Here is a 27,223-nt window from a genome sequence, read left to right as displayed (position 1 = left end):
CCCGCGTCGGGCTCCATGCTCAGTGCAGAGTCTGCCTGTCCCTCTCCCTCTGCTCCTCCCCCTGTTCGTGCTTGCTGTCTCTCGAATAAATAAAATCTTAAAAAAAAAAAAACGACCATGAATAACCTTTTACTTTTTCATTCGTGCACTTGTGATGCCGCTAAGTCCTGAGAAGTGTAAATGCTACGTTCAAAGTTTATTAAAACATATCTGTATTATAAATAAAAAAGGTCTTCATTCGCATATTTGCTGGCCAAGTCCACACAGCTATGATTGCACAGAAAGTGAACGCGGTCACACAAAAACATCCACTAATGAATGGACTACTTATAACATTCGTCCTTCCTTGCTTCATTAGTATCTGAACCCAGAGTGTCTATCCTGCCCATTCCAGTCTTCTGTGAGTCTCCGACTGACTCTAGTATGAGCATATGACCAATGACACAAACACAGTGCAGGTTAATTGCAATAATTGCAAATCTTGCAAAAGATGGTAGATTTAATCAACTTGATAATGCTAGAAAACTGCTTAGATCTCAAAAATGTGGATCTGGCAGACTCAGGCCAGACAACAATAAGAAGGGAAAGGTGATAAAGTGATCACCAAAAGATTCTTAATAAAAAAGAACAATGTGAATATCAAAAGACTGAGGCCCTTAGGAAAACTGAGGGATACCTCAAATATTTTTGCAAAAATTTCCTCTATGATTATGCTACAAAAATCAAAACGGGAAGGATATTGCAGCGATGTCACTGAGAAGTACTTCATTCGTTCTTTGTTCATTACAAATTGTATCTGAAATTATGAATATGCTTTTATAATTTTGTTCCGTTTTCATGACAGTCCCAATCAGACTTCCTCTCTCCTCCAATCCCCACCACATACTGTGCAATCCTGGTCCCCATTTTAACTGGATTCACTTTAGGTGAGCTTTTTCTGGTGTCAATTCTCCTTGAGCTAAGAAGCAGGGCCTCCACTCGGAAGACCAGGAGGAGGGTTGTGTCACGGCATTCATGCCTGGTATGTGACGGCAAAATATTTCCTACAACTGTCTGATCCTTACGGGGGCTGACAGACCACATGTGACAACTGGGTCCCTTTTCTTTTACCCTCTTATGAAGATAATGAGGAAAGGATGAAGAAGAGTCTGTGCTTAGTTTGCCTTCTGCCATTATTCCCAGCTGCCAACCTGGGCCCAGACCCCATAGGACAAAACACCCAGCTGCACACTCTCGCTATCCTCACGGGCTGGGCCTCACAATCTACCCTGGGACACCTGCTGGCATTCCTCGGTCACAGAGAAAAGCAGCACACCAACACCCTGACAACAGCCACGAGAACTTGTGGCCCTTTAAGCCTGTGGTGCAATTCAGCAGTTTTGAAGAATATTGTCAAGGGCCATAAGATAAGAGTCATAAAACACATTTGCGTCAAAGTCTATGAACAATGTATATATGTACACATACAACCTTCTCTCTGGCAATTTTCAAACAAAAATATACTTTCTACGGGTAGTCTGAGAATGTCAAAGCTGAAAAGAACCCAAACGACTATCTAAACAAACTTCATCTTACACACGAGGAAACCGAAGTCCTGGGCCAGGGGTCGGCAAACTTTTTCTGTAAAGGGCCAGAGAGTGAACAGGTTCGATTTTTTAAGTCATGTGGTCTCCGCTGCAACATTCGACTTTGTCACTGCAGCATGAAAGCAGCCATAGACAATACATAAACAAACGTGTGGTTGTGTTCCAATAAAACTTTATTTATAGACATTGAAATTTGAATTTTACATTATTTTTCACACACTACAAAAATACTGTCCTTTCGATGTCAGCCATTTGAAAATGTAAAAACCATTTTTAGCGGACTCTACAAAAACAGATGGTGGACTGGATCTCGCTCTTGAGCCACAGTTTGCTGACCCCTGTCCCAGGCCACTCTGACACCCAAGTATAGTAATCCTCTGCCTGCCATGTTATAGCTTATTTGCTATTTGCTCTGCCCATCTACATCTCAGTTCTGCTTCACCATAACGTGTACAACTAAGGAGCTCTGTTAAAGTGTTTTCTAAATTTTAGGAGTAAATATTAAGATCAGAAACATATGCCAGGCCGCAACTGAAAGAACATCGATATAATGCCATATTGTACACTAAATAAAAACAATCAACATAAAAATACAATAAATTTGAGAAACTCGCTAAATTTGAAAAATAGGCTTTATTTTAACCAGTGGTATTGTATGACATCCTACAGGGCATAACTGATTACAGCCAAGTTCATGAATACAAATAAAATAGCAGTTTCCCTCATTCTCTCTTTGCTTTCTGTTCAGAGAAATCAGGAGATGGGAGCATGGTGCTCAGAAACCGAGGAACTCTTCCATCGGCTCCGGCTGAGTCCAGGCTCCTGGAACATTCAGCCTCCTAATGCATATACAATCACATGTGCAAAGACCTTTATGAGAAAATATTCAGAGCAGTATTTCTGTAGGAAATCACACTAGCATTTACAACCAGACATGGCTGATAAAATTCATCTTGCTGTGGATTGCGAGGATTTGAACTGCATGTAAAGGAGATGAGGCCTTTGCGTTCATTTTCCTTTAAAGAGGGGGAGAGTCCCAGGTGAGGTGCCGTCGCCGTCAGCCTGCCTCCTTCCTTCTTGCTCCAGCGGACTCAGGGGTCCTACCCTGTCCCTCCAGAGCGCATGTACCACTGCGCTGTGACAGAGAAATGGATACACCTTGTCCCAAATACAAGATTCTGTCACACAGCCAACAGTGGAAGTGGCTTTGTACTTTCTTATTTCACAAGAGGTTTAAATACATGGGCCCTTAAGTAGCACGAGACACTTGCAATTCAGAAAATTATGAAAACAACTCTTCTCCACCCCTGAGGATATTTCATCTTTATAAAGTTGAAAATACAAAATATTAGAATAATTTGCCCTTTCTCCCCATCAAAAGGAATCACATTCTCAAAGGATTCCTGCAATATACAAAATTCTGAAACAAAATTTATTTCTCCCCAAACCAAGACCAAAAAGTCAATGTTAAGCTGCCAAGAAGACCCTCTTCCAAAGAAGGGTGGAAAAGACACCTCGTTACTTTTTAATAACCATGTTTAGGCAAAGATAGCAAAAGGGGTTTCTGGCCTCATGAGCTTTTATTGTTCACTTCGATTTTCAGCATTTCTTAGCACTGGCTATTGGGAGTGAAGAGAACAATTGTTTTTCAAAGTCGGAGATATTCCCGGGAAAAAGCCCTGATCTTTCCCGTGTCGACTCCCCCAAAATAGTCTGTGGAAAACCAGATGGCAAGAATGAAAATGCTATACACCCATCTGTTCCATTTCTTCATAGTTTTCACATCAAAAGCACCTGGAGTATCAATTGTGTTCAACACAAAATAGCACTGGGGCCGGAGAGAGGGTGATGTCACCTGCCCGCGGCATCAGCCGAGGTGATGTGGGCTCTGAACTACCCAAGAAGTCTTCACTGGCAAACCTGCCTGGCACCAGGGCCTCCCGAAGGAACAGACAAGCAGCTGTGCATGCTCAAATAGCAAGACGTGCAAAACACATCGTCACTCTGCTGGGAATAAAGAGCACACGGGAAGTACACTGACAGCAAGAACCGGCTTCTGCCTGCTGGGGCTAATACGCAAGAGACCTCGGCGCTGCACGTGGGGGACGGGGGGTCGAGCAGAGAGAGGGCATCCCCTGGGGCGGGAGGGCGAGAGAGAGGCACACACACGCATGCGCACACATGCACACACGAGGCCTCCGAGGGCTCGCTGGTTACTTCCGGTTCGCAGGGGCCGTCTGACAACCCGACTGCTTGCCTGGCTCAGCACTCCGTCTGCCGCGCTGAACTAGCTACACTTGCTTCTCTCCCCTTAAGGCACAAGCATATTTACAGTTTCGGACATACCTGCTGAGGTCTGAGAATCAGCCTAAGCAAATCAACCACGGACTAGTGCACAGAAGCCAGTTGGTCCTTTTTGGCTGCGCGCCGTCGCTGAGGGACGGCTTCTGAAGCAACCAGAAAGTGCGAGCCCTCCCTCTGTGCCACTATGGGACGCAGGCGAGCCCCCCGCTCCCCAAGGCAGGGCCCTGGGAGACGCCAAAATGGCAAAGCATGACTGGGATCTGGGCCGTTGACTATTTTTTCCTTTGCGTGTAACAAGCCCTAACGAGATGGCAGCTCTTCGTGCCCGAGCGGACTCACAGCGAGCAAGCAGAGGCTGCCGCGGAGCTCCTGTGACTTCACGTAGTCACTGTGACCCTAGTTTGCTCCTATTCTCTTGCCCTCCCACAAAGACAGACACACACATGCACACGCACAGGAGCACACACATACACACATACGCACACACGCGCGCGCACACACACACACCCCTTCCACCATGGAGGAAATCTTTGCAACAAGAGGCACTTGAATGATATTTGGAGAGTTCCCATGAAAAGGCCTTCCCCTCACAGTGAAGTGGGATGAACAAAACAGAAACCAGATGCTCAGGATTCCATCTCTTCTTGGTCAAGGGGTGGTGGCACAAAGCTGATGACTTCATCGTAGGTCAGGCCTAAAAATTGGGAAGGAAAGATAGGATAGGAGAGTTCAGACCATTCTCTTCGCTGGCAGGCACTCTAACTTCTAAGCTCAAGGTCCTTCCCTCCCGTCCAGGCTAGTGGTTTGATGGACTTCAAATAACCGCCTCATGTGTGACACCCCAAAGGAACATGTGATTACACAGAAGTTCAAGGATATACAAAAAAGAACTATTTTTACTTATTTGTTTCATTCAGCAGCGCCTCCTTTTTAAAACTCTGGAGAACGTGCTCAAGAAAAACAGAGCCCTTCTACAAGCTGCAGCAACAGATAATTCTGGCTTTGGGGATCTCCCTGGAGTTCTGAATGTGTGTTTCATGGAAAAAATTTGAAGTTGGACATAGAGGAGACATAGGTTCCATTTCTGGCTGTGTCCCTAACTAGGTCTAAGGTTAACACACAAGAAATAAACTATCAATTGTAAAACTGTAATTCTAGAGTTCTATCAACTATAAAACTATAAAAATACCTTATTCCCTACTTAGACAGATGGTGTAAATGCAGATTCTGAGAACCTCGAAGCTCTAGACAGATGTAGGGAAGTGTGTGCAAAATCAGACCAGACATAAGCACCTCAGAGGTCCAGAGTGTCCTCATCTATGGCAGACAGTTTCTATCAGAGGAACATATCCATTCTGCACAGAGACACTAGTTACCAGCTTTAACAAGTTGGTTATAACCAGAAATTCTATTTTCCCATAGCTTTTGGTTAGTGGCTCACCTAAGAAAGATTTTTAAATCTAAGTCCTCACACTAGATGTTAGACCTGCTCTTAGGACTTACTTTTCCATTCATCTATAAGGAGGTCCCTGCTTTCAAAGGACTGATCGTAAGGATCAGCCACTGGTTCATCATCAGGATCGTGGTACTGAGCAAAGTAGGCGTGTGCGAGCGCTTGGGCTGCCGTAATTCTCTTGTCTGAGTCCAATACAAGCATCTTCTCCAGCAAGTCGACAGCTTTCAGTCCCACGGATTGGAAGGAAAAAAAGTTTTTAACAAGTTAGCAAAAAATTAGACCTTATTAAGCAAACACACGGTTTTGAGTCTTCATACTGAACAAAGAATTCTCCTCCCATGTGTCTGCTAGGAAACATTATCCCTTTTCTTGTGTGTGTGTGTGTGTGTGTGTGTGTGTGTGCGTGTGTGTATGGATGTGTTTTGTATTAAGAATACATTACTAAAGAGGAAGTTTTAAAAATAACTGAGACTCTGTTTGAACAAGCTTTTGCGGAACACCAATGTCAAACTGCTACCACAGAGTCAAACGGTGTCAAAAGGAAAGCCTAGGGGCGCCTGGGGGGCTCAGTTGGTTGGGCATCTGCCTTCGGCTCGGGTCATGGTCCCAGGGTCCTGGGATCCAGCTGGGGTGGGACTCTCGCTCAGCAGGGAGTCTGCTTCTCCCTCTCCTTCTGCCCCTCCCCCCACTCACGCTCACTCTCTCTCAAACAAATGGATAAAATCTTAAAAAAAAAAAGAAAATCCTATAACCAAAGTAATCTAAAAAAGGTAAGCAGGGTGGTTTTTAAATTTTTTTTTACTTTTTTTTGCCTCCCTGTGCTGTTTATTTACTAACATAAGGCAATGAATATTCATCAAATGGATCTTCCGACAATGAACAAATTGAGGGTTTTACATGGTGTGTGGGCAAGACATCTGGATAAAAGAAATATAAAGTTTTCACTATGAAAAATTTCAATATCCAAAACAAGAGTACAGTGAATACTCCTATGCCCACCACCCATATCCAACTATTAACATTATTTATTTCTCTCTCTCTCTCTCACTGCATTTTTTGCTGGGCCATTTTAAAATAGAATGATAGACATGTCACTTTATCCCTAAATATTTCAGCATAAAGACATCTTTCTATATAATCACAAAACCATCATATCTGACAACTAAATTTAAATTCTCAAAAATCATCTAAAGTCCAGTTTATGTTAAAATGTCTCCAATTATCCCAAAGTTGTCTTTTATACCTGGTTTGTTCAAACCAGGGACCAATTAACGGCCACACACTGCATCTGATTGGATTTCCTAGGGTGAAAAGTACTATGTCCTAATAACCAAACCTTGAAGAGGAATAAGGTTTAGGGATAAGGAAAAGACTCCTCTAAGATCTTGACACAGAAACACACACACTGTATCAAAGGGCAATTCAAGTTTTAATTCATGTTTTGAGAGTAAGAGTCAAACATGAAGTCGGTGACTGACAAAATACAGCTGTCATTATTTACATCGTTGGTGTGTTCCTGCTCAGTTAATACGCTGGGCACAAGTTCATGGTCAGTAACACCATGTTCTGTCTGCAGGAAGAAACTCTTTGTATGACGTCACTGTTTGGCAGTGAGCTATTAGGCATGTTTAAATTCTGAGAACTGCAGTGCTGAGCACCAGATGGCCCAAAGCCTCCATTCAACTCATTGGCAGTCTGTATTGCTAAGTGGTATCCAGTTCTTTTGAATGTTTAAATGTCATGATTCCAGAGAAGGATGGATGTGACCTAAATAAGCTGCTGGGACACACACGTACACCCCCCCCCCCCCCCAAGAATAATGAGTTAACAAATCTCTTGGAGTTGGCTAACAGGAAGCCAAACAGTGAGCACTGCCAGGTCTGAAACATGAACTGGTATGATGAAAATACATTCGGAACAGAATGACAGACAAGAAGGCTACCAGCATACAGCATGATTGCATACAGCATGATTTCCCAACATCCTAGAGTATCTACGACTCAAACAGAGCTTGTCACAGATCCTTGAACTAGATAATAGATTTCAAATAAATCCTATAAAGCCAATGCGAGCACACCGGGGCAGATGCGAACCTGGAACAACTGCATAACATTCTGTATACACCCCTGATGAGTTTGTGGACTCATTTTTGGGTGTGAGGGTGGCCCAGCTGAGATCTGGCCTACTTACAATCTCCAAGGCTGACACAGACACCCAGGACTGCTCAACATTTGAAAAAATGCGATTGTAAGAATTCTCACAGTTACACTGAAATCACTCTCAACGATCACTGTGGACGAAGTACTTAAAAAGGGAAAACCACTTGGCTTTCACGACAACTTCTGAAGAGGGCATCGTGACTACCAGCTCTCAAGGGTAAAGCTAAACCTACAGCACAGCTGTTGGGACCGAGCAGAGGGATGACCCACTGAGAGGTTTTAAAACATGCCAATATAACACAATCTTCAGGAAAGTGAGAAGGTTGATTATACTACCTATCATCGTAGCCTGGCTCCCCTCCCTGTCTCACGGGAAGGCCCGATCTGATTTTTCTGTGTCTGCTGTTAAATGGCACGGTCTACTGCACAATCCTTGAATCAGGGAAGTAGGGTCTCAGGTAATGCCACTTCTAGGGGCCGACCAAAGCACATATTAGCCCCTAACTTTAAGGAATAAATCAACTCCCTTTTTAGCCAAGGCAGTACATATCCTGCAGCTACCACTGTCACAGCCCTCTGCCGAGGATCCTGGAAGTGATGGTGGCAGGAAGGAATACGGAGCCATTCCTTAGAGTCTGAGGTGGCAGATTCGTTCCACAACTGTCCCTGGGGGGCAGAAGAGAAAGGAAAGGTGCACGAAGACGGCAGGATCTGTGGCACTGGGAAGCTACAGGCAGTGCAGGGCACACTGCAGGGAGCTCCTGGGGGTTCCTCTAAACACCCATCTGTGCTTCGGTTGTTTTTGCCCTTGGCTTGGGATACCACAAAACAGCAGCAGCTGTGAAATCCTAGGCTTTCCTCTGTACCTCCTTCTTCCTGTGCCCCTCGATCTTTTCTCCCAACATCCCCACTACTTGCTCTCCTTTCTTCACCATACAAGCCCACTTCCTCCACCAAATTCTAGGATCATATAAATATATAAGCATATTATGTGGTTAAAAAAACCCGACAATACAAATATAGGTAACAAATGGCATTACTTACCACCTTCCAGGATTTAATTAATGGCACCCTATCTAATCAAAAGTTAAACTCTTCTTAAATCCCCAATTTATATCATTAATAATTCAATATTCATGAGGTGAGGCTATGATCAACTTACCCAAGGGATTGGCACCAATAAATACATTTGCAAAGTTCATTTTCGGCATCTGGGTCAAAGACTGAATGTAATTTCTTGCCTGTAAAAATAAAAGGTTTTCAAAATGGCTTTGTTCAATAATGTTACCGCTCCCAGAGAGTTTCAGTCCTGCCAAGGAGCAAGTGTTAACTGACAAAGTCTGCTAGCTTCCATGTTTACGACGGTCTTTGATATTCCGTTAGGAGATTTCTCTCTTACTGCCATCCTAACTTCCTTATGTGTGGTCAGCACTTTTGTTTATTCTGGCGATCTCTTACGATCACATTTCAAGAGAACGAGAATGCTAAGCAATTAAGTTCCCTTTTATTAGCTTTCTGATGAAAGGATCAGAAGTTAAAAAAAAAAAAAATGAAGCCAAGATATCTAAAAAAATCCCCCTTCTGAGACAGCCTTCCTAGAAAGCTAAAGTTAGCATAGGGATTGGTACTCCCAGAGAGTCTAGGACCAGTAGTCTTCTGGCGGCGCTGATCCTAGTTTGTAAAAAGGGTATCAATGTGAAACCTTGCTAACAAAGTAATCTTGGTAATAAGAAAGCAAACATAAGCTTAGTATATTGTTCTAAAAGTCCTGAACACATTTTTTAAATACTAAAGCAATTTAATAAGAGTGACGAAGAACAGTGGATTATAAGTTACATGGCCTGTGCAGAAATCTTTCCCCTACCACTTAGAAGCTACGTCTTCTTACGCAAGTCTCAACTAACACATCAGTGACCTCATCTGCAAAATATAAGTATTAGATATTAGTATTTGGCTTGCCTGTATCGTATGGTTATTGTGATATTCAAATAAGATAAAGCTCACGAGAGAGCTTCAAACTAAAATTCTGACACAAACAACATTTATATTACCAATATAATAGTTGTTGTAAGTTTGGTCCCTATCGTAGAACATGCTTGAGTTTGAATCTTGACTTCATCACTTTGGGCAAGTGACTTGTTCTCTTTAAGGCTTGAGTTCCTCTTCTATAAAATGAGATTAACAATGCCTACCTCACAGGGCAGCAGTGAGGACTGCAGGTGACCAACCAGCACTTCCTTGGCACAGGACTTGGTGCAGAGTGAGAACGCAACAGACGTTAGCTGCTCTCCCTGTTGCCTTTAGAAAGTTTGCTCTCACTCCCTAAGGGTGTTTCAACTTCACAATTTCTGAGATCCACTCAAAGGAACTTAAGGTGCCAAATACTTTTAAGGACTGATAGCTCTACCAAGGCAAAGCCAAAAACTGGTCTTGAGAATAATCATACAAATACTCATATAAATGTAACTCATAAATGTGTACTTCAGATATTAGGTATTACACTGTGTCTACGACCTTCCCTGTTTCAAAACATAAATCCCACTATCAGTCCATCTGAGTGGTTGAGATAAAATTTCTTTGGATCTATCTTAACCGCTTCTTGAAAATTCCTGTTTTAATACAGCTCAACAGTAAAAGTGTGTGTGTGTGTGTGTGTGTGTGTGTGTGTGTGTATGCACACACAAGCCTAGAAAAAGTTCTGGTTACTCGGGCAACTTCACCTTCTTAGTCACTGTATGTACAGCAAGCAGGAGAGGTCCACTGTGGTTGAGAATCTTTCCAATTTGAAAAGAAAGTTCTAGGAATTGAATATCTACATGTCTGTAGTCCCTTCCTACTCGAGCATGTAGATAAAAGGATGAAGGGAACACAGAGGTAAGAGACACCTGTCTCATGCAGAGAACAGTCATCGCTCTAATAAGATAGATAAACACTGCTGAGAAGGGCCTCTGTGATGCCAACCTGGCTCCCAAAAAGATTAAAGGCACCTTGGAAAGAAGCGCCCCAACCATCTCTGATACTAAAACTAGTGTTAGATTAAGTAGTAAGAACTGGTAAAGAAGACACCTAACCCTATATAAGCGTTCATATTTATTCCATATTATTTGTATATTTTCTTTTAAATAAAGTACTTATTAGTTTAGATATTTTATAGACTTTTTTTTTTTTACCTTAAAGGAAGGATCCTCTTTTGGTCATTATAAAAAATCGATGACTAGGAAAGCATCCTAATGGCCCTCAGTTCAATACACTTCCAGCCTACAGTCATCAGATGCTAACGTACCCTAACTAGGAAAACACAACAGTCTCTTGCGCACTAAATTCATAAAACCCAAATATAAAACTAATATCATTTTCTGTTTACAAGCCTACAAATCATATTCTCAATCCAGAGGACTGGATGACATTTAATCCCAAACGTCAGCACCTGCCATAGCACAGAGGCAGTCATCACCTTAGTAGCCCTCCAGGCACATGCAAGCGCTCAGTGATACTAAAAACCGTGTTGGTTATACAGTGGCAACAAAATGCGAATGCGGCCTTCTGAATTGGATATCCCTATCCAGTCTGTTTGTTCTCACCTCATGGCTTGGCATCCTGTTAATGAGATAAGCAGGGGGGGTCCCCGTCAGACGCATAATCTGCTGAAGCTGGTTAATATCTTAGATGCCTAGTCAAGGGCATTGTTAAACATACAGTGCAAAAAAATAACTTCCAACTCAAGTTCTTAAGAAGGCCAAAAAAGCCACCCCAAAACGAACAAAAAACCCCACTCCCCACCCATCCCATCCACCCCAGGCCGGAGCCCAAGGCTGCATGTGAAAGCACACTTCTGTGGAATGGCGTGAGAGTTATGAGGCATGCAGCCGGTAACTGGCCATGCAGATACGGAAATAGCTTTCCTTTAGTTCTAGCATCATCTTTAACATTAAATATTTTAGGCTCCCTGGAAAGAGACAGCCCCTTGATCCAGGATGCCAGCCAGAGAACTGTTTTCAAGCACTGATGGCCAAAACCTGCTTGTTTGGGGGGTAAATGGAGATGATTCAGAAAATTTTGATTCAGCTTTGGACAAAACAAAATTTTCAATATATCCATTCAAGGAAGAGGTTAAATTTTCATGGCACAGGTTCTGGTAACTTTCCAAGGAACCACCCCTCCAAATGTAAGACATGGGTGGGTATGTGAGCTGATAAGTAATGCCAAGTTTCGAAGACATTAGTAGTGGTACATTTATAAAACATGCCACAAACACACAGTGGTGATGAAGAGGAGACATGGGGCAAAGTTAGAAGCTAATGGCAAAGATGAAATTGGCTGCTCATGGTATTACAGCAAGCCACAGTGATTTCCTCCACAAGTCTCTAGCAGGTGAACAGGCTGACTTCATTCAATAAACAGCCGGGAGGAAGTCTGCACAACGCTCTGCAAGGATCTGACAAGGGCGAAACTACTAGGTCTTCCATATGTACAAGCACATATGGGAACGGTACTCCAAACTTCTCTCTTCTTGCTGCCCCATCAACTTTAACACAATTCCCCCTCCTCCAAAATGTTACATGAACTGTTAGTTTATCATGTGTTCCTATTACAGGAGCAGTGATGGGATTTTTAAAATCAATGCAATTCAATAAAAATCTTACTATATTCCCTTTCTTCTTAAACTATTAATTCCCTCCTCCGGTTGTAGCGGCATCTTCAGTGAGCACCCTGGTCAGGCAATCACACTTCTTTGTGGCTTCCTTCAGTAATTCTTCACATTAACTCATCCTCTGAACTGAAATTCCCCAGTGGTCAGAGGACTACAAATACACGTTGAAGGCTGGCCGGCAGGAGAGAACTGGGACCATGGGCTCTATCCTGCCTTTCACACTCCTTACACCCACAGACAGAGGCCAGCAAATTCAAAGGTGGCATGAAGCCCTTTTAACATTCTCTCAACAAAGTTTAGATTTACCGTTAAACAAATTACGAAACAAACAGTACTTTGCATGCCAAGAAATACAACAAACGGGGCTCACTAAGTAAACCAGCGACAGCAGAATACCGGTTGGGTCTTAAAATCTTAGAATCCTGCCACCTCTCTCCTCTTTCTTGGGAACAATACTTGGCCTGTGCATTTTCTATTTTTGTCTCCTTTAGTCAAATAGGTCATTATATCCCCTTTCTGTCAGGACGTTAGGAAGAATATATTTCTAGAGAAAAATGGGAGTCACTGAAAGGGGTTTTACTTTCTTAATATGATTTTTTGTCCCTTCGCTGATTACTATAGGTACTGGGTCACTTACCAAAACAGTCCTCTCTCCTTTAGCTGCCAGGACTTATTTATCCCCTTTCTCACAGCATATCCCAACTTGCTCTCAATCAGCCCATTTATTATTGCATTTTCTTACAATGTCCTACTATTACCCTACTACTTTTCAGGAGTAATGAAAACAGCTATTTGATTTCTTTCATTACGTTCCTTCACTAATGAATTTTTCTTTCAATTTTTAAAATCCTTAAGCAATTTTACTCACCTGGCTTTGTTATTTACGCACCATGTGTCCCAAACACATCATATGCTTTTAAGATAAACCAGTACTTGGGCAGTATTACTAACATCAATTTAAACCCCTTTTATCCACTTGCCATAACCATGTAGGAAAAACAAAAAAAAAACCTTTCTTATTCCTATACTCAATACAATATTACGGGGTCATGTTCTATATTCCGGTAGTCCATTTTATCATGCCCAACTCTAGAGCTATTTAAATGTATGATGGCCCCTATTTCACGTACGGTGAAGACATCCCATTGTTGAGTTGGGCACTTGATGTTGTTTCTTTCTTAAAAATAAATGATGGATTAATAATAGGTAAACACTGTATTACCCATGCCTTTTCTTTTAGAAATTCTTGTGACTAACAGCACATACCTATAAGGCAGATGGATGGGTGTGGGAGAGGGGACTGAGAAAGAGCTCCTAGTGGCTATTCCCAGACAGGGAATGAATTTACTATCTTAGTCTCATTAGCACTATTGGTAAATAAACTTCCTCCCACCCCCACTCCCTTGCCTCCATGTCTTCTGTATTACCAGTCTAAGCACATGCATTTAAAACAAGAAAGCACCATCCTTTCTAAGCAGCATTCCTTATCTTCTTTGATTCACTCTCTCCAGCTTCTGCATTTCATAAAGCAAAAGAAAATACTCCTTTGGATTGACACGGTGGTCAGTAACTCTGACAGTGACTTTCAAAATAGTGTGCAATCGCATGAGATTAAAGTTTAGAGATCATGTTATCAGAACATCTGAGATCTACACTCAGCTCTGCCAAGTGACTCAGTGCATGACTCAGGCAAGTCACAGTTTTTTTGTGCTTTTCCTTCTTCATCTTAAATAAATAAATGAAACAAAATAATAGAGCCAGCACAGTCTCTTACAACCCTCAGAGTGGAAATTCATAAATACACTGGGCTTTCTGGTCTTTTAATGGAATGTACCAGAAACATATCAGATGACAGTATTCTTTATTTTATAAGGGAGATGATGAACCATTCAAACTCACCTGCTTCGGCCTGCCTCAAGCCACCCAGCAGTCCTTCCAACTGGGCAAAGGGACCCCTTCAGTCAGAATGCTGGGAGGAGAATTCAAGAAGGCACCACTGGAGCTTGGCTCCACAGTTCTTTTTCCCTTTTAGTCAACTGCCTGGCAGCAGACAAAGGGGAAAAGGGAGAAAGGCCGAGCTTTCGTGATTTCTCTCCTGTCTCTGGCCCCAGAAAATGACCAACAGCAGGAAATTGGAGCCAAAGTAAGCCAGAGTCACATTCCCATGGCTTCTCTCTAAATCCCTGCTTAGAGGCAGGAAAGCATTAGCTCCAAAGCTTTTTCTCAGGTTATTCGACTTGTCATTACAAAGGCAGGCTGTGGGAGGAAGGATTTACAAGGCTACTCCAGTGGACGTGAGGTATCCTGGTCTGCAGACAGGGTGCAGAGGTGCCCCCGTAGGGAATAGACAACTTCTACAAGATGTGTGAGTTGTCTATTCCAAAACAGTAAAAAGCAGTAACTTCTGGAAAGGGGCAGTAGTAGCGTGGACACAATGCACATTTCATTCTTGTAGTGAAGCTCGACTAATGCGTGGTAAAGCTCATGCTCTGAGAACAAGCACTAACCAAAAAATAAAAAGAACTCAAGTATATGTGAAACTTCTGAGAAAGATGATGTCAGGGCTTGATAACAGAGACATATTTTCCTTTAATCTCTTGGAATGAGTTAGACTCTCAAATCATTTACTGGGATACTACTGCCCAATTCAAGCTCTCGTGATTTAAGCACATACTCCAACAGAGAACAAAACACACTCATGCATGGGGGCAGATGAGTGCACGTGTACACACACACACACACACACACGCACACGCACACCCACCCCTCATCCTGGAAGTCAGCACAAAGGGGCACACATGCTTACAAACATACCCGGGGCAAAGTACAGACTGATGGAAGGCAAGTGGCAGAGGCTCCCAACAGGGCAGATAATTACAATCAAAGCATCAACTCACAGACTCTGAAGAGATTTTCTTCAAAAGATCAGCCCCTGGGGTTCCAACGAGTCTTAAAATGAGCTTCAACTGATCAATATCTAATGGTGGACTATAAAGGAAAATGTTGGGACAAAATAAAAATAAAAAACAAACAACAAACAAAACAAAACAAAATACCCCCCAAATTAAATTAAACAAAAATGAAAAACCCAAACCAGGCCAAAACGGTGAACTCATCTAGATCAAGGCTTCTGCGGGACGGTCACTCCAAGTAGAACATGCTCCCCCTGTACAAAGACTCAGAATGCTGCCGCACACGTATCCAATTCAGATTCACTTGCGTTCTGTCAACATCACTCAGCAGTAAAGCGAAGTGACCGGAGCTGGGTACTCAGCTGCCAAAGACAGCAGGTGAGAACACAAGGGCTTCCCTCAGCCCACGCTACCCCCTCGCCTTCCACCGACGCATCAGTAGCAGTTAAGCGAAGAGCACTGGTAAGCAGAGCGCTACAGATAAGAAAAAAGCAGCAGAGCAGAGGAGCGAGGGCTAGCCAAGGCCACCTGTGAATATTCCCCGAAAGCCTTCACCTAAGGAGCTTGTGACACGACAGGAGCCTTTGCCCATCCCAGAGTCTAACCACTCGAGTGAGCCCTCTAGAAAACCTCTCCCTCTACGTGGCCGCCGCAGGCAGAGCAGAGCGGTGAGTGACAGTCGGCCAGCAGAGGGCCCCACTCGCCCACTGCAGCGGCTCGTTCCTCAGGAGCGCCACAATGAAGCAGAGCGCGAGAGGCTTCCACCTCACAAAGGCAGTGACAAACCTCACACGTCCCAGAGGCTCTGAACAATAGGCTACAACGTCCAAACCTTTATTCTGGTAGCCAACTCTTCCATGCACACTCAGGATGTCTGTGCACGTATTAACCAGAAGCCAAAAACTTTTCATTTGTTCTTACTGCCTTTAGCCTTGCCTAAAAAGGAAGTTAAAAGGGGAGAGAAAAAAAATCATATAAAACAGCTTTTAATATCCTCTATGAAAATGTGAGTAGCGTATCTCCATGTCTATACTGACATTCAGGGAAAAAGGAAGGGAGGAGGACTGTCTTGTGATGCCTGTCACAAATCCTGTCAGGTTTTTCGCCTATTAGGTCCTTCTCAACTTCAGGTCTCAGCTGAAACTTCACTTCCTCGGAAAGGCCTCCCCGACACCCTAAATAAGGAAGCCCCCTCTTCCCTGTATTCTCTGCCTCAACACAATGCTGGCAAACATCGAAGTGCTTATCACAATCTAGAGTTACTTTGTTTGCTGTCTGTCACGTCTACGGATCCGTAGCTCCATGAGGGCAGGGGCCACCCTGGCTGTTCCCGCCACCTACCCCCAGCGCTTAGCCTGCCACCTGCTACGTGGTGGGCAGTCAAAAGACTTGAGGAGAAGGTCGAGCAGGATGGAAAGGAGGATGGAAGAAAAGACTTCTGCGTATGATTACACATCTAAAGGTGATGTGGTGTAACTTAACAATAATGGCCTCCGCAAACCACAGTTGCCTAAGTTACAGGAATTACTTATGCAATATCACTGGCATCTTGCCCTGTTCTTTTTTTTTCCCCCAGATACGAAACTGACTTAAATGGAAGAAAATTCTAGACAGGAGTCAGCAAAACTCAGCCTGCTGCCTGTTTTGAAAATAAAGTTTTATTGGCACACAGCCACGCCCGTTCTTTCATGTGCTGCTTTCACCCTACACAGCAGAACTGAGTAGTTACAACAGAAACCACAGGGTCCCCAAACTCTTATTTGGCTCTTTAAGAAAAGATTTGTGAAACCCCATCCTTGACCCAAACAACTTGTGTTCTATAGAAAACAAGGATAAATTAGAAACAAGTCCACACACAAACTATTTCTAAATTAAGAATAGTAGAGAATATTGTCATCTGCAAATGGCAAGAATCAATGTGTTCTGGAGGTTAAAATTTCAATACTGGTTCTTAGTTCAAAGTGTTGACAAGAAAAAAAATCTAAAGCATGCATTAATGGGGACGGAGTGGGGAAGGTGGATGATTACTGTCTTGCTCTAAAATAATCAAATTAACTATACAACAATAGAATTTAGTACAAGATCCCCTCTGCCCATTTAAAATTATTCAATTTACAAGTATTAAGTCTCCTCACATGCTTCAGGAACAAATTTAAGTGGGTAGCTATCCCACATCACAAAACATATCATATATGAAAACCAACTAGACTCCTTCAACTCTCAAACAAGTTTTACAATATACGCATTAAAAACCAGTCTCTAGAAATAAAGCTGTTGAGATTGGTACTCTCATTTAAGATACTCCTGACTACTGAAATGAGGGTCAAGGTTTACACTCCCTCCGGGACGACAGAAGACTCTGGGCTGTTTCTTTACTGCCCTCACTTCACTTCAACATACCTAAAGAGTATGCCACCCCCACTACTCACAGTGCTCCCTGGAGCAAAGAGTTGGGGGACCCCGTGTCTCTCTCCTGCTTCTGCCAGTATGAAACAATCACAGGTCTGAAGAATAAAGCCCCAATTCCTCAGCGCCTCAAGGCCCTCCCTGATTTGGCACCAAGCTTCTCGCTTCTTTTCTGACTCTGCCTCAGACTATGGCTCCTTGATGTACTCAATGCCTCAGTGCACACCAAATATTCTAGGCACTGCTCAGCTTCCAGCTTCTTATTTCTCCAAGTCATAAACAGAAAAACCTTCCACTCTCCCCTCCCACCAAGTCTTCTTCTTATTTATTCTTCAAAGTCCTACTCAAACAAGGACTCTGCCATGAAGTCTTTCCGGATATCTTAGGTTCAAATTAATCTCTACTTCTTCTCAATAATTCACTTTATACCTTTATTATAGCATTTTTATCACTGTCTTATTTTATAATTAGAGAGCAGACATTTGTCCCAGTAACTCCTATAACTCACTTCCACTGAGTATGATCACTGTTTTTCGGAACAGCTGCTACTTTATCTCTAGCACCTTCCACAGAGTAGTTTGATAAATATTGGTTGGCTGGAAAAGACTTGCTGTAATATGCTTTTTAACTCAGCTCCACCCCCTGCCTTGTCCTCAAAACCTATAATGACCACACTCTATGGAAAATCTAAATACAAAAAACAGTTAAGAAAAGTTGTTTCAGGGGCGCCTGGGTGGCACAGTCGTTAAGCGTCTGCCTTCGGCTCAGGGCGTGATCCCGGCGTTATGGGATCGAGCCCCACATCAGGCTCCTCCGCTATGAGCCTGCTTCTTCCTCTCCCACTCCCCCTGCTTGTGTTCCCTCTCTCGCTGGCTGTCTCTATCTCTGTCAAATAAATAAATAAAAAAATCTTAAAAAAAAAAAGAAAAGTTGTTTCATTTAGTATCAGGCTTAACAAAGTTTTTGAACACTCCATCTGAAGTGTGTACCATAGAAAACATACAGACATGGTGCCATGAGTGCGTTAAGGGCTGTGGACAAAGAGAGTCGCTACAGCAGGATAGCCAATATGTAGATTAGTAAACACACAATGCAAGATAAAAATCTACTTCGTAGCTAAAAGCACTTGCACGAAGGAAGTCAAAGCATGCAGACCTCGGAAGAAATCACCATAGGTTTTCCAAGAACTGGCAAATCCATCGAAATACAGGTCAGTCTTCCAATAGTACCAGCTACTGTAAGGCCATTACAATTTGTCCAGGCAGTTAAGGCCAGAAGGCGCTTCAAGTAGCTACATAAGCAGAGCAAAGCACAATTTACCACATTATGACAATTAGTTATTTCCACAAGTCATCCTTCATAACTAGTTGAACCCTTTTTTTTTTCCCAGATAGAAGAAATTTTTACTATTAGGTAAAAACGCACTTTATTGGTCATAATCAAATTGTCAAAATTTAAATCCTAGATCTGGTTCTTTCTAAAACAACCACTGAGACCTAAGATAATTCTTTTCGGTTCTCTGTAACAAAAGTAAAAGGTAGAACAAACAGTTAAGGAAATCAACTTAAGGGTACTAGGGTAATTACAGAAAATAAGAGAGGAATATTCTCTTCACTTCTAAGTGTTCTAGGCAACTCCAAGAAAGCATCCACAGGCCAGAGAGTTGAAGACGAGGAAGAGGACCAGTGGCAGGACCTCCCTGATGCTACTGCTGCGTGTGAGCCACAGTTTTCAATGTGACAAAACCCATATGGACAAAGCCAGAACATCAGTGTTTGGAGGGTAGGAGATCCTCCTGGTGACAGGATGGACTAGAAGAAGACTTAACCTACTTTCTTCTCTTCCTGGTTGTCAAAATAGTAATTTTCACTGTCACATACACAAAAATTCTTAAGGTACTCTAAGTTTGTGGACACACATGAAAATTCCAACCTTTTCTGGGAAAAAAAATTTCTATGTTTTCAAGTTGGGAGAAGAAAAGGCAATTAATCTAGTGAAATATTTTTCTTCTTCAACATTTATTAGGACACTTGCTTTTAGTGTCTGAAGTAAAACTGCTTTTTAAAATGAGAGAGAACAGGGGCGCCTGGGTGGCTCAATTGGTTGAGTGCCAACTCTTGGTTTTGGCTCAGGTCATGATCTCAGGGTCTTGAGATCAAGCCCTGAGTCAGGCTCTATGCTGGGCAGGGAGTCTACTTGAGATTCTCTCTCTCCCTCTGCCCCTGCCCCTCCTCCCTTAAAATAAATAAATAAATAAATTCTAAAATGAGAGAAAACAAGGGTGCCTCGCTGGCTCCCTTAGCTGGTGGAGCACGCAACTCTCGATCTCAGGATTGTGAGTTTGAGCCCTACGCTGGGAGCAGAGCTTACTTTAAACATTTTTTTTAATTAAAAAAAATAAAATGAGGGGCGCCTGGGTGGCACAGCGGTTAAGCGTCTGCCTTCGGCTCAGGACGTGATCCCGGCGTTATGGGATCGAGCCCCACATCAGGCTCCTCCGCTATGAGCCTGCTTCTTCCTCTCCCACTCCCCCTGCTTGTGTTCCCTCTCTCGCTGGCTGTCTCTATCTCTGTCAAATAAATAAATAAAATCTTTAAAAAAAAAAAAAATAAAATAAAATGAGAGACTATTTGAAACCAGTGACTGCAAGTGAGGAGTAGATACGACAGGAAGGGGTCACCACAAGTTTTTTTTTTTAGCTCTATTGGCATGTTTTATCTCACGATCTGGGAGCTATGAACATAGGTGCTCATTATATTATTCTTTGTCTTTCTGTAAGTATTTCATAAAATGTTTGAAAAAAATCAAAGGAAGAAATGAATAAAGCAGAATTAAGGAACAAATTTAATACACTAAGGAAATTCATATGGAGTAAGACAGCAGCTAATGGCAAGTGGATTATAACTCATCAGCTCCATCATCCTCTAGTTAACATCTTTTAAGAGTATCACTTCTATTAAAATGAAAGAAGGAAGAAAGTTTTACACATTTAGGAAATTCATGTGATTACCTAGGAAAGGAAAACCACAGCAAGCAAATGCTGTGATCTCTGAAAGAGAAAACAGTATCTGGTGGGTAACAGAGTTGTGAAACTCATTTTCTCTCTTCCTGTAGGCTACAAACTATTAAGTCTTGGTAAAACTATTTTCTAACTGGTCACGCTTCTCAAAACCAATGGCATTTGAAATAAGTTAGCACTAGACCTGAAGAGACATTCTGTATCCTCACTCTCTTCTAAATATGACGTGCTGCCAGCCATGTCCACTTGATATTCCTAGTCAACTGGACTTACAAGGCAGGGCTTCATTCTTTAAATAAATAATACTGTTTTTGAGCTAGATGGAAGAATCTACATAGTATAAACAAAAATAGTTTCTAAACTAACAATATATAATTAGCTTTAATACAAAAATTAGTATTTCTTATACCTTTAGGGAAACTCTAAGGATTATTAACAACCAGTACTAAAAGAATCTCTCAAGGAGGGGACTAATTACAAAAAAAAAAAAAGAGAGAAAGAGAGAGAGAAAGGTAGAATAGAAACAAGACTTGTAGAGATCTAAAACTGCACTGTCCAATGCAATACCAATCATGTGTGATTAATTAAATTTAAATGTAATCTAAATAAAATCTAATAAAACTTGAACTTTGGATTAAAAACACTCATAAAACTATGAATACCAAGGAACTTCTCTGGCATGATGCTTCCTCGACATGATAAAGAGCATTTATTGAAAAATACACAGCTAAAATCATAGACAGTGGAGAAAGACTGAAAACTTTCCCTCTAAGATAAGAAGAAAACGAGGATGCCCACTTCACCACTGCTATTCAACACTGTACTGTGAGTTCCAGCCAGAAAAACTGGGAAGGAGAAGGAAAACCATCTCTATTTGCAGATGACACAATCCTATGTATAGAAAATACCAGAGAATTTAAAAGAAAGCTACTAGAGCTAATAAACAAATTGAGTAAAGATGCAGTGTACAAAATCAACCAATTATCAGTTGTGTTTCTATACACCAACAATAAACAACCTGAAAAGGAAATTAAGAAAATAATTTCAGGGGTGCCTTGGTGGCTCAGTCAGTTAAGCATCTGCCTTCAAATCAGGTCATGATCCCAGGACCCTGGAATCAAGCCCTATGTCAGGCTCCCTGCTCGGCAGGGAGTCTGCTTCTCCCTCTCCCGCTACCCCTTCACCCGCTTGTGCTCTTTCTCTTTCTCTCAAATAAATAAATAAAATCTTAAAAAAAAAAAACACAAAAGACAAAAAACAAAAAGAAAAAAGAAAGCAAAATTCCATTTATAATCTTTTATTCTAAAAGAATAAAATACCTAGGAATAAATTTAACCACGAAGGTGAAAGATTTGTCCGATGAAAAGTATAAACCACTGCTGAAAGAAATTAAGAACTAATAAATGGGAAGACATCAGTATTCATGGATAGGAAAACTTAATACTGTTAAGATGTCAATAATACCCAAAGTGACCTAAAAATTCAACACAATCTCTATCAAAATTCCAATAGTCTTTTCCGCAGAAATGCAAAAGTCGATCCTCAAATTCGTACGGGATTACAAAAGACCCTGAAGAGCCAAAACCAAAACCAAACACTTCACAGTGAGAACAAAGGTGAAGGATTCATACTTCCTGAATTCAAAACTTACCATATAGTTTCAGGAATCAAAACAGTGTGGAACTGCTATAAGGACAGATATACAGACCAATGGAACAGAATTAGCTTTTGACAGAAGTGCCAGGCCCATTCGGGGCGGAGAGAATAGTCTCTTCAACAAATGGTGCTGAGACCACGGGATTTCCACGTGCAAAAGAATAAAGCTGGACCTCCAACCTGACATCGTGTACAAAAATTAACTTGAAATGGATCAAAGACCTAAATATAAGAGATAGACCCATACAATTCTTAGTAGAAAACACAGTAAATCTTCACAACCTTGAATTTGGTAATATATTCTTAGATATGACATGAACAAAAGAAAAAATAAATTGGAACTTTAAAAAATCAAAATCTTAGTACATAAAAGGACATTATCAAGAAAGTGAACAGACAGCCCACAGAAGGGGAGAAAATATTTTCAAATCATGCATTTAATGAAGGTTTAATATCCAGAATATATGAAGAACTAAAAACTCAACAATAAAAAGACCACCCAATAAAAAATGGCTAATGGACTTGAACAGATATTCCTCCACAGAAGATACACAGATGGACAATAAACACAGGAAAAGATGTTCAACATTATTGTTCATTAGGGAAATACAAATTAAAATCACAAAGAGGTACCACTTCGTACCTATGAGGACGGCTATAATTTTTTAAAAAGGGAGCAGGGGGGGAGGTGGAAGAGGACGGAATAAGTGTTGGTGAAGATGTGGAGAAATTGCTCATATCACTGGTGGGCAAAAATGATGCAACTAACTGCTGTGGAAGACAGTTTGGTGGCTCCTCAAAAAGCTAAACACAGAATTACCATGTGACCCAACAATTCCACCCCTAGATTTACACCACAAAACACTGAAAGCAGAGACTCAAACGAATAACTGTATGCCAATGTTCACTGTAACATTAATCACAACTGCCAAAGGTGGAAATAACCCACGTGTCAACGAACAGATGAGTCCAAGAACAAAATGTGGCCTACACACACAACGGCCATCGCAACATAACGGAACATAACAGTTCTGGGTAACATGCTACGACACGGATGAACCTTGAAAACATTATGGCTGAGGGAAATAATCAAGAAATAAAAGAACAAATATTGTGTGATTCCACTTATAAGAAATATCTAGAATAAGCAAATTCAGAAAGTAGAAGAGAGGAAACCGGAGGCTGTGGGAAAAGAAAAATGGGGGAGTTATTGTTCACTGGGTACAGAGTTTTGGTTTCAGGTGATGAAAATGTTTTGGAAATAAGATAGGGGTGATGGCCGCACAACTTTGTGAATGTAATTAGTGCCAGTGGACTGTACATTTTAAGATGATTAAAATGGTAGATTTTGTAGGCATATTTTACCACAATAAGGAAAAGTTAAAATGGCACATTTTATGTTAATACATTTTACCGCAGAGATATTTTTAATCAGTTCCTAAGTTTCACTAGCCACATTTTAAGTGCTCCATAGCCACATGTGGCTGGTGGCCACCAACCACCATAGTGTACAGCACAAATATAACACACCTGCAACACCACAGAAAATTCTATTAGCGCTTATCTAGAAGCCACCAGCTCTAAATGCAAGCTGATTAATACAGGAGGAAAACAGGGAGAAAACTGCACTCAAATAAAGAGCACTCTGCTCTAGAGGTCGCCTCAGCATGCAGATTCATTTAAAAATCATAAATAAGAGGTAGCTGCATTCTTCTCTGGGCAAAGGAAGAATATGTGGGCCCAGCACATTCTCCAAAGGTTTTAAGAAGAGAAGTTCTAGAAATTAGGGGAATAGGCAACAAATAAAATAATGGAAAGAAACTGTGACCTGAGTCATAAATAACAGTTTTGGATCTATCTTCTCTGGGTTTTGGTTTCCTCACATCTATAAAAACAGGGGGTTCCATTAGAGGTTTTCTCACATCCTTCTAGGCCCCCAAGTAGATAAGTCCAAATTCTTAACTTTCTGATCTCATGGGTATATTAAAAAAAAAAATGAGGGAAGACTGCCTAACTAAGTAATTTTTTAAGGATCAGCCTAAAAGATTAAAAATAAAAGTCAAACGGGTTAAACTCCAGTTGTGCTCGACACCTGCTACACACTAGAATCAATTGGGGACTTAAAAAATATGCCAGAGCCCATGCTTTGACCCCACATCAACTGTAGTTGAGTCTCTGGGGTGGTGCCCAGGCATTTGGAGTTTTTAAAAGCTCCCTAAAATATTTTGATGAAAAAAGAGGGTTAAGAACCACTATGCTAGACTATAAGCAATTGCACACTTCAGGCAAGAAAAAAAATAGAAAACACTTCCCTCTTCCCTTGTCAGGCCACCAAAACTACACCCAAACAGATGACAACTGACACGATGGGGGTTCTGGTATATTACAAATACAAATCCTCTGATTTTGATTTTTATGATCCAGGAGAATATCTGTCTCAAAAAGAGCCAAGCAGAGAAGAAATGGTGTATTACTAACATAAGAATCTTGAAATGAATTTTCATGTATTGAAAAAAAGAAGCCCATCGTAAAAAATCTAAATGCTAGGTTTTCTAGTTAAAGCTCATAGAAGGAAAAGAAGTACGCATAAAAAAGGAATATTTCTTACAGGCTGAAAGCTAGCATTCTTTTATTTTTTCGAGAGAGTATGTGCATGTGCAAGAGAGGGGAGGTGGGGGGCGGTGGGCAGAGGGAAAGGGAGAAAGAGAATCTCAAACAGGTTCCACGCCAACATAGAGACCGATGTGGGGCTCGATCTCACAAACTGACAAAAACCTGAGCTGAACTCAAGACTCAGATGCTTAACTGACTGAGCCACCCAGGCGCGCGTGAAAGTTAGCATTCTAAAAGAGTCAGACACCAGGGAGTAAGCAGCTGTCTGTGAGATAAAACCACAGGGCACAGCTGCTTTGAAACCTTTCTACCAGTAGCCTGCCGAGGGGACCCACCTTTACTACTTGTTACAATAGTTAAATAAAACAAAAAAATTAAACTTCAATGATTCAGAGGTAGACAACAGAGTGGGAAGGTAAAGGAAAAACTGTTTCCCAAAAGTCGCTAATGAAGATGATGACAAATATTTCCTGGCAGGCTCTAAGAACTTTCCAGATACTATCTCACCTTGTGAGGTATATACCATTAACATTTTATGGTTAAGGAAACCAGGAGATAGAGGTTAGAAAATATGGTCTAAGTCACACAGCTGGGAGTAAAAGAGGTAGGATCTAAACCCAGGAAGTCTGATTCCAGAGTATGTGCTCTTGACTAGGACACCCGGCTGTCTCTCTCTCTGCACCACTCTGGTTATCTATGTAGGCATAAGTGTCTGTGGCTGACTGAAGACAGACGGAGCTACAGATAATAAAGGAGACGAGGGGGAGAAGGGAATAGAGCAATGCATCAGAGTAGTATGCTCGGGAAGACAGGCTAAAGGATGGGACTCTGAGATACGTACCTGAGGAAAGGGGGAATTACAAATTTTCCCTAATTCTCTTAGCCTGAACTGTAATGTATATGCCACATTTCTAAGATGCAGACATAAGGTGAATGAAGTAAAGGACAAAGGAGAAACACTAGGTATTTAAACTTAGAATCTGGGAATGAGGAGCAATAATAATAATAGGGAGACAGAGCTCTGTATCAATGCAGAAATATTCAGAGGGAAATAAACAGCTTTGCCTGAGGGGCAGAAGTTTTTCAGTTCATTAGGAACGTACATTTCCTCTAGCAGAAGATAGAACACGTCGATAGGCAATATGAACACCACAGTCACCACAGAAGTATATCCCAAACTGTAAGCAAGTAAACTTGATGTTCTGGTTTATCAACTCAATGAGTTTGCTTAGGTGAGGGGCTGAAACAGCTTTTAGGTCTCTAAGCATGATAGAACACATTCATAGCATAACTGCAGTATCTTTAAAGCTCAACCAAACCCACTCCCCCCCAAGCTAGTCAGATGAATTTTACAAAAATCTTCAAACCTAATTGTAGACACATAAGTCAGCATTCTTTCTCACCTGAACATTTTCCCCAAGTGAAAGAAATGGGAGTTCCAACAAACCTATTCCTAAACCATGAAATGGGCATGCAGCAGATAGGAAAGGACCTAAAATAAAAGGGCCATGATAAACTATAAACTAATAATAAATCTGGAAGTAAATTAAGGTTTGGCTACACTCCAGGCTAAAAACAAAACCGTACTGGGAAAGAAAAAGGCACACGTCAGGATGACCTTATCATTTCTTGTTTTTATTATTTGTTGTTAAACAACAAATATAAAAAGAGGCAGCAGGTCCATCATTATAGGGACCAAATACAATCTTTTTAACATGTAAACCAAACATAAAAGCTAAAGATACCCCTGATTTGTAAATGGGTACCTTGTGCTCATTAAGTGTTGGACAAGCAGACTAAACCAGTCATTGAGATCTGGAGCTTCTCAGGAATACGCTCAGGTTGCAGAACTGCTGTGGGAAGATTAATATAACAAGGGACTCACTGCCAAAAAGATGAAATGTGAGAGATGTAAAGAGTTCTCCAGCTTATGAAGAATTTTTCCAACTCACGCAATTAAATTGAAGCCTCTTTCTTGACAAGGCAAGATACTAAGCCAGAGGGCAGATCTCGTAACACATATCTGAACTATTGAAGCAAGTAACTGAGAGCCTTCCCTAGAGATAGATAAAAGCAATATACTTCCGTGGACACTGGAATACAAGAAACAAGAATCCAAAACTTTTCAAAGGATACGGTCTGTACCAGGAAACAACGTTCTTCCAGTCAACAGCTCGGCCATTATGCATCCCACTGACCAAATATCAACTGGCAAAATTAAAGAGAAAAGGGCATATGATATCACTGTTATCATACTTGACCACAAATGGAACTATAACTAGAGGTGAAATACTCAAATTAATATATAATACATCCAAGTTTCAACAATCATACTCTTCTTTATAGAAGCAAGCCTATTAAGACATTTACCCGACTAAAGGGCTTCTTAGGTAGGACGTCAAAACATAGTTAAAGCAAGAGAAACAAGCTGCTCGCAAAGGGGCACAGATTCTTATTGGTA

At 41.5% G+C, this 27,223-nt stretch overlaps 1 protein-coding gene across 3 annotated transcripts in view; it reads right to left on the bottom strand.

Annotated features, from left to right (window-relative positions):
- Window positions 1–2,200: 2,200 nt before the first annotated feature.
- Window positions 2,201–27,223, bottom strand: part of MAPK14 (mitogen-activated protein kinase 14) — a 72,355-nt gene continuing 47,332 nt past the window's right edge. Inside the window, exons 8-12 of one of the 3 annotated variants that reach the window (XM_026482744.4) lie at window positions 26,899–26,970; window positions 11,087–11,166; window positions 8,668–8,746; window positions 5,394–5,567; window positions 2,201–4,584 (exon numbers count right to left, since the gene is read on the bottom strand). In XM_026482744.4, coding sequence (XP_026338529.1) covers window positions 4,517–4,584; window positions 5,394–5,567; window positions 8,668–8,746; window positions 11,087–11,166; window positions 26,899–26,970 — 473 coding nt within the window. In that variant the 3' untranslated portion in view covers window positions 2,201–4,516. Of the gene's footprint in view, window positions 4,585–5,393; window positions 5,568–8,667; window positions 8,747–11,086; window positions 11,167–15,053; window positions 15,134–26,898; window positions 26,971–27,223 lie in introns of those variants that run through there. The other 2 variants (XM_026482743.4, XM_026482745.4) reach the window with 2 other exon arrangements.

This window comes from Ursus arctos, unplaced genomic scaffold (assembly GCF_023065955.2).
Source record: "Ursus arctos isolate Adak ecotype North America unplaced genomic scaffold, UrsArc2.0 scaffold_31, whole genome shotgun sequence".
In the NCBI taxonomy this organism is placed as follows: Eukaryota; Metazoa; Chordata; class Mammalia; order Carnivora; family Ursidae; genus Ursus; species Ursus arctos.
Note: the sequence above shows the minus strand (reverse complement) of the source record. Positions and strands in the feature narration are given on the sequence as shown.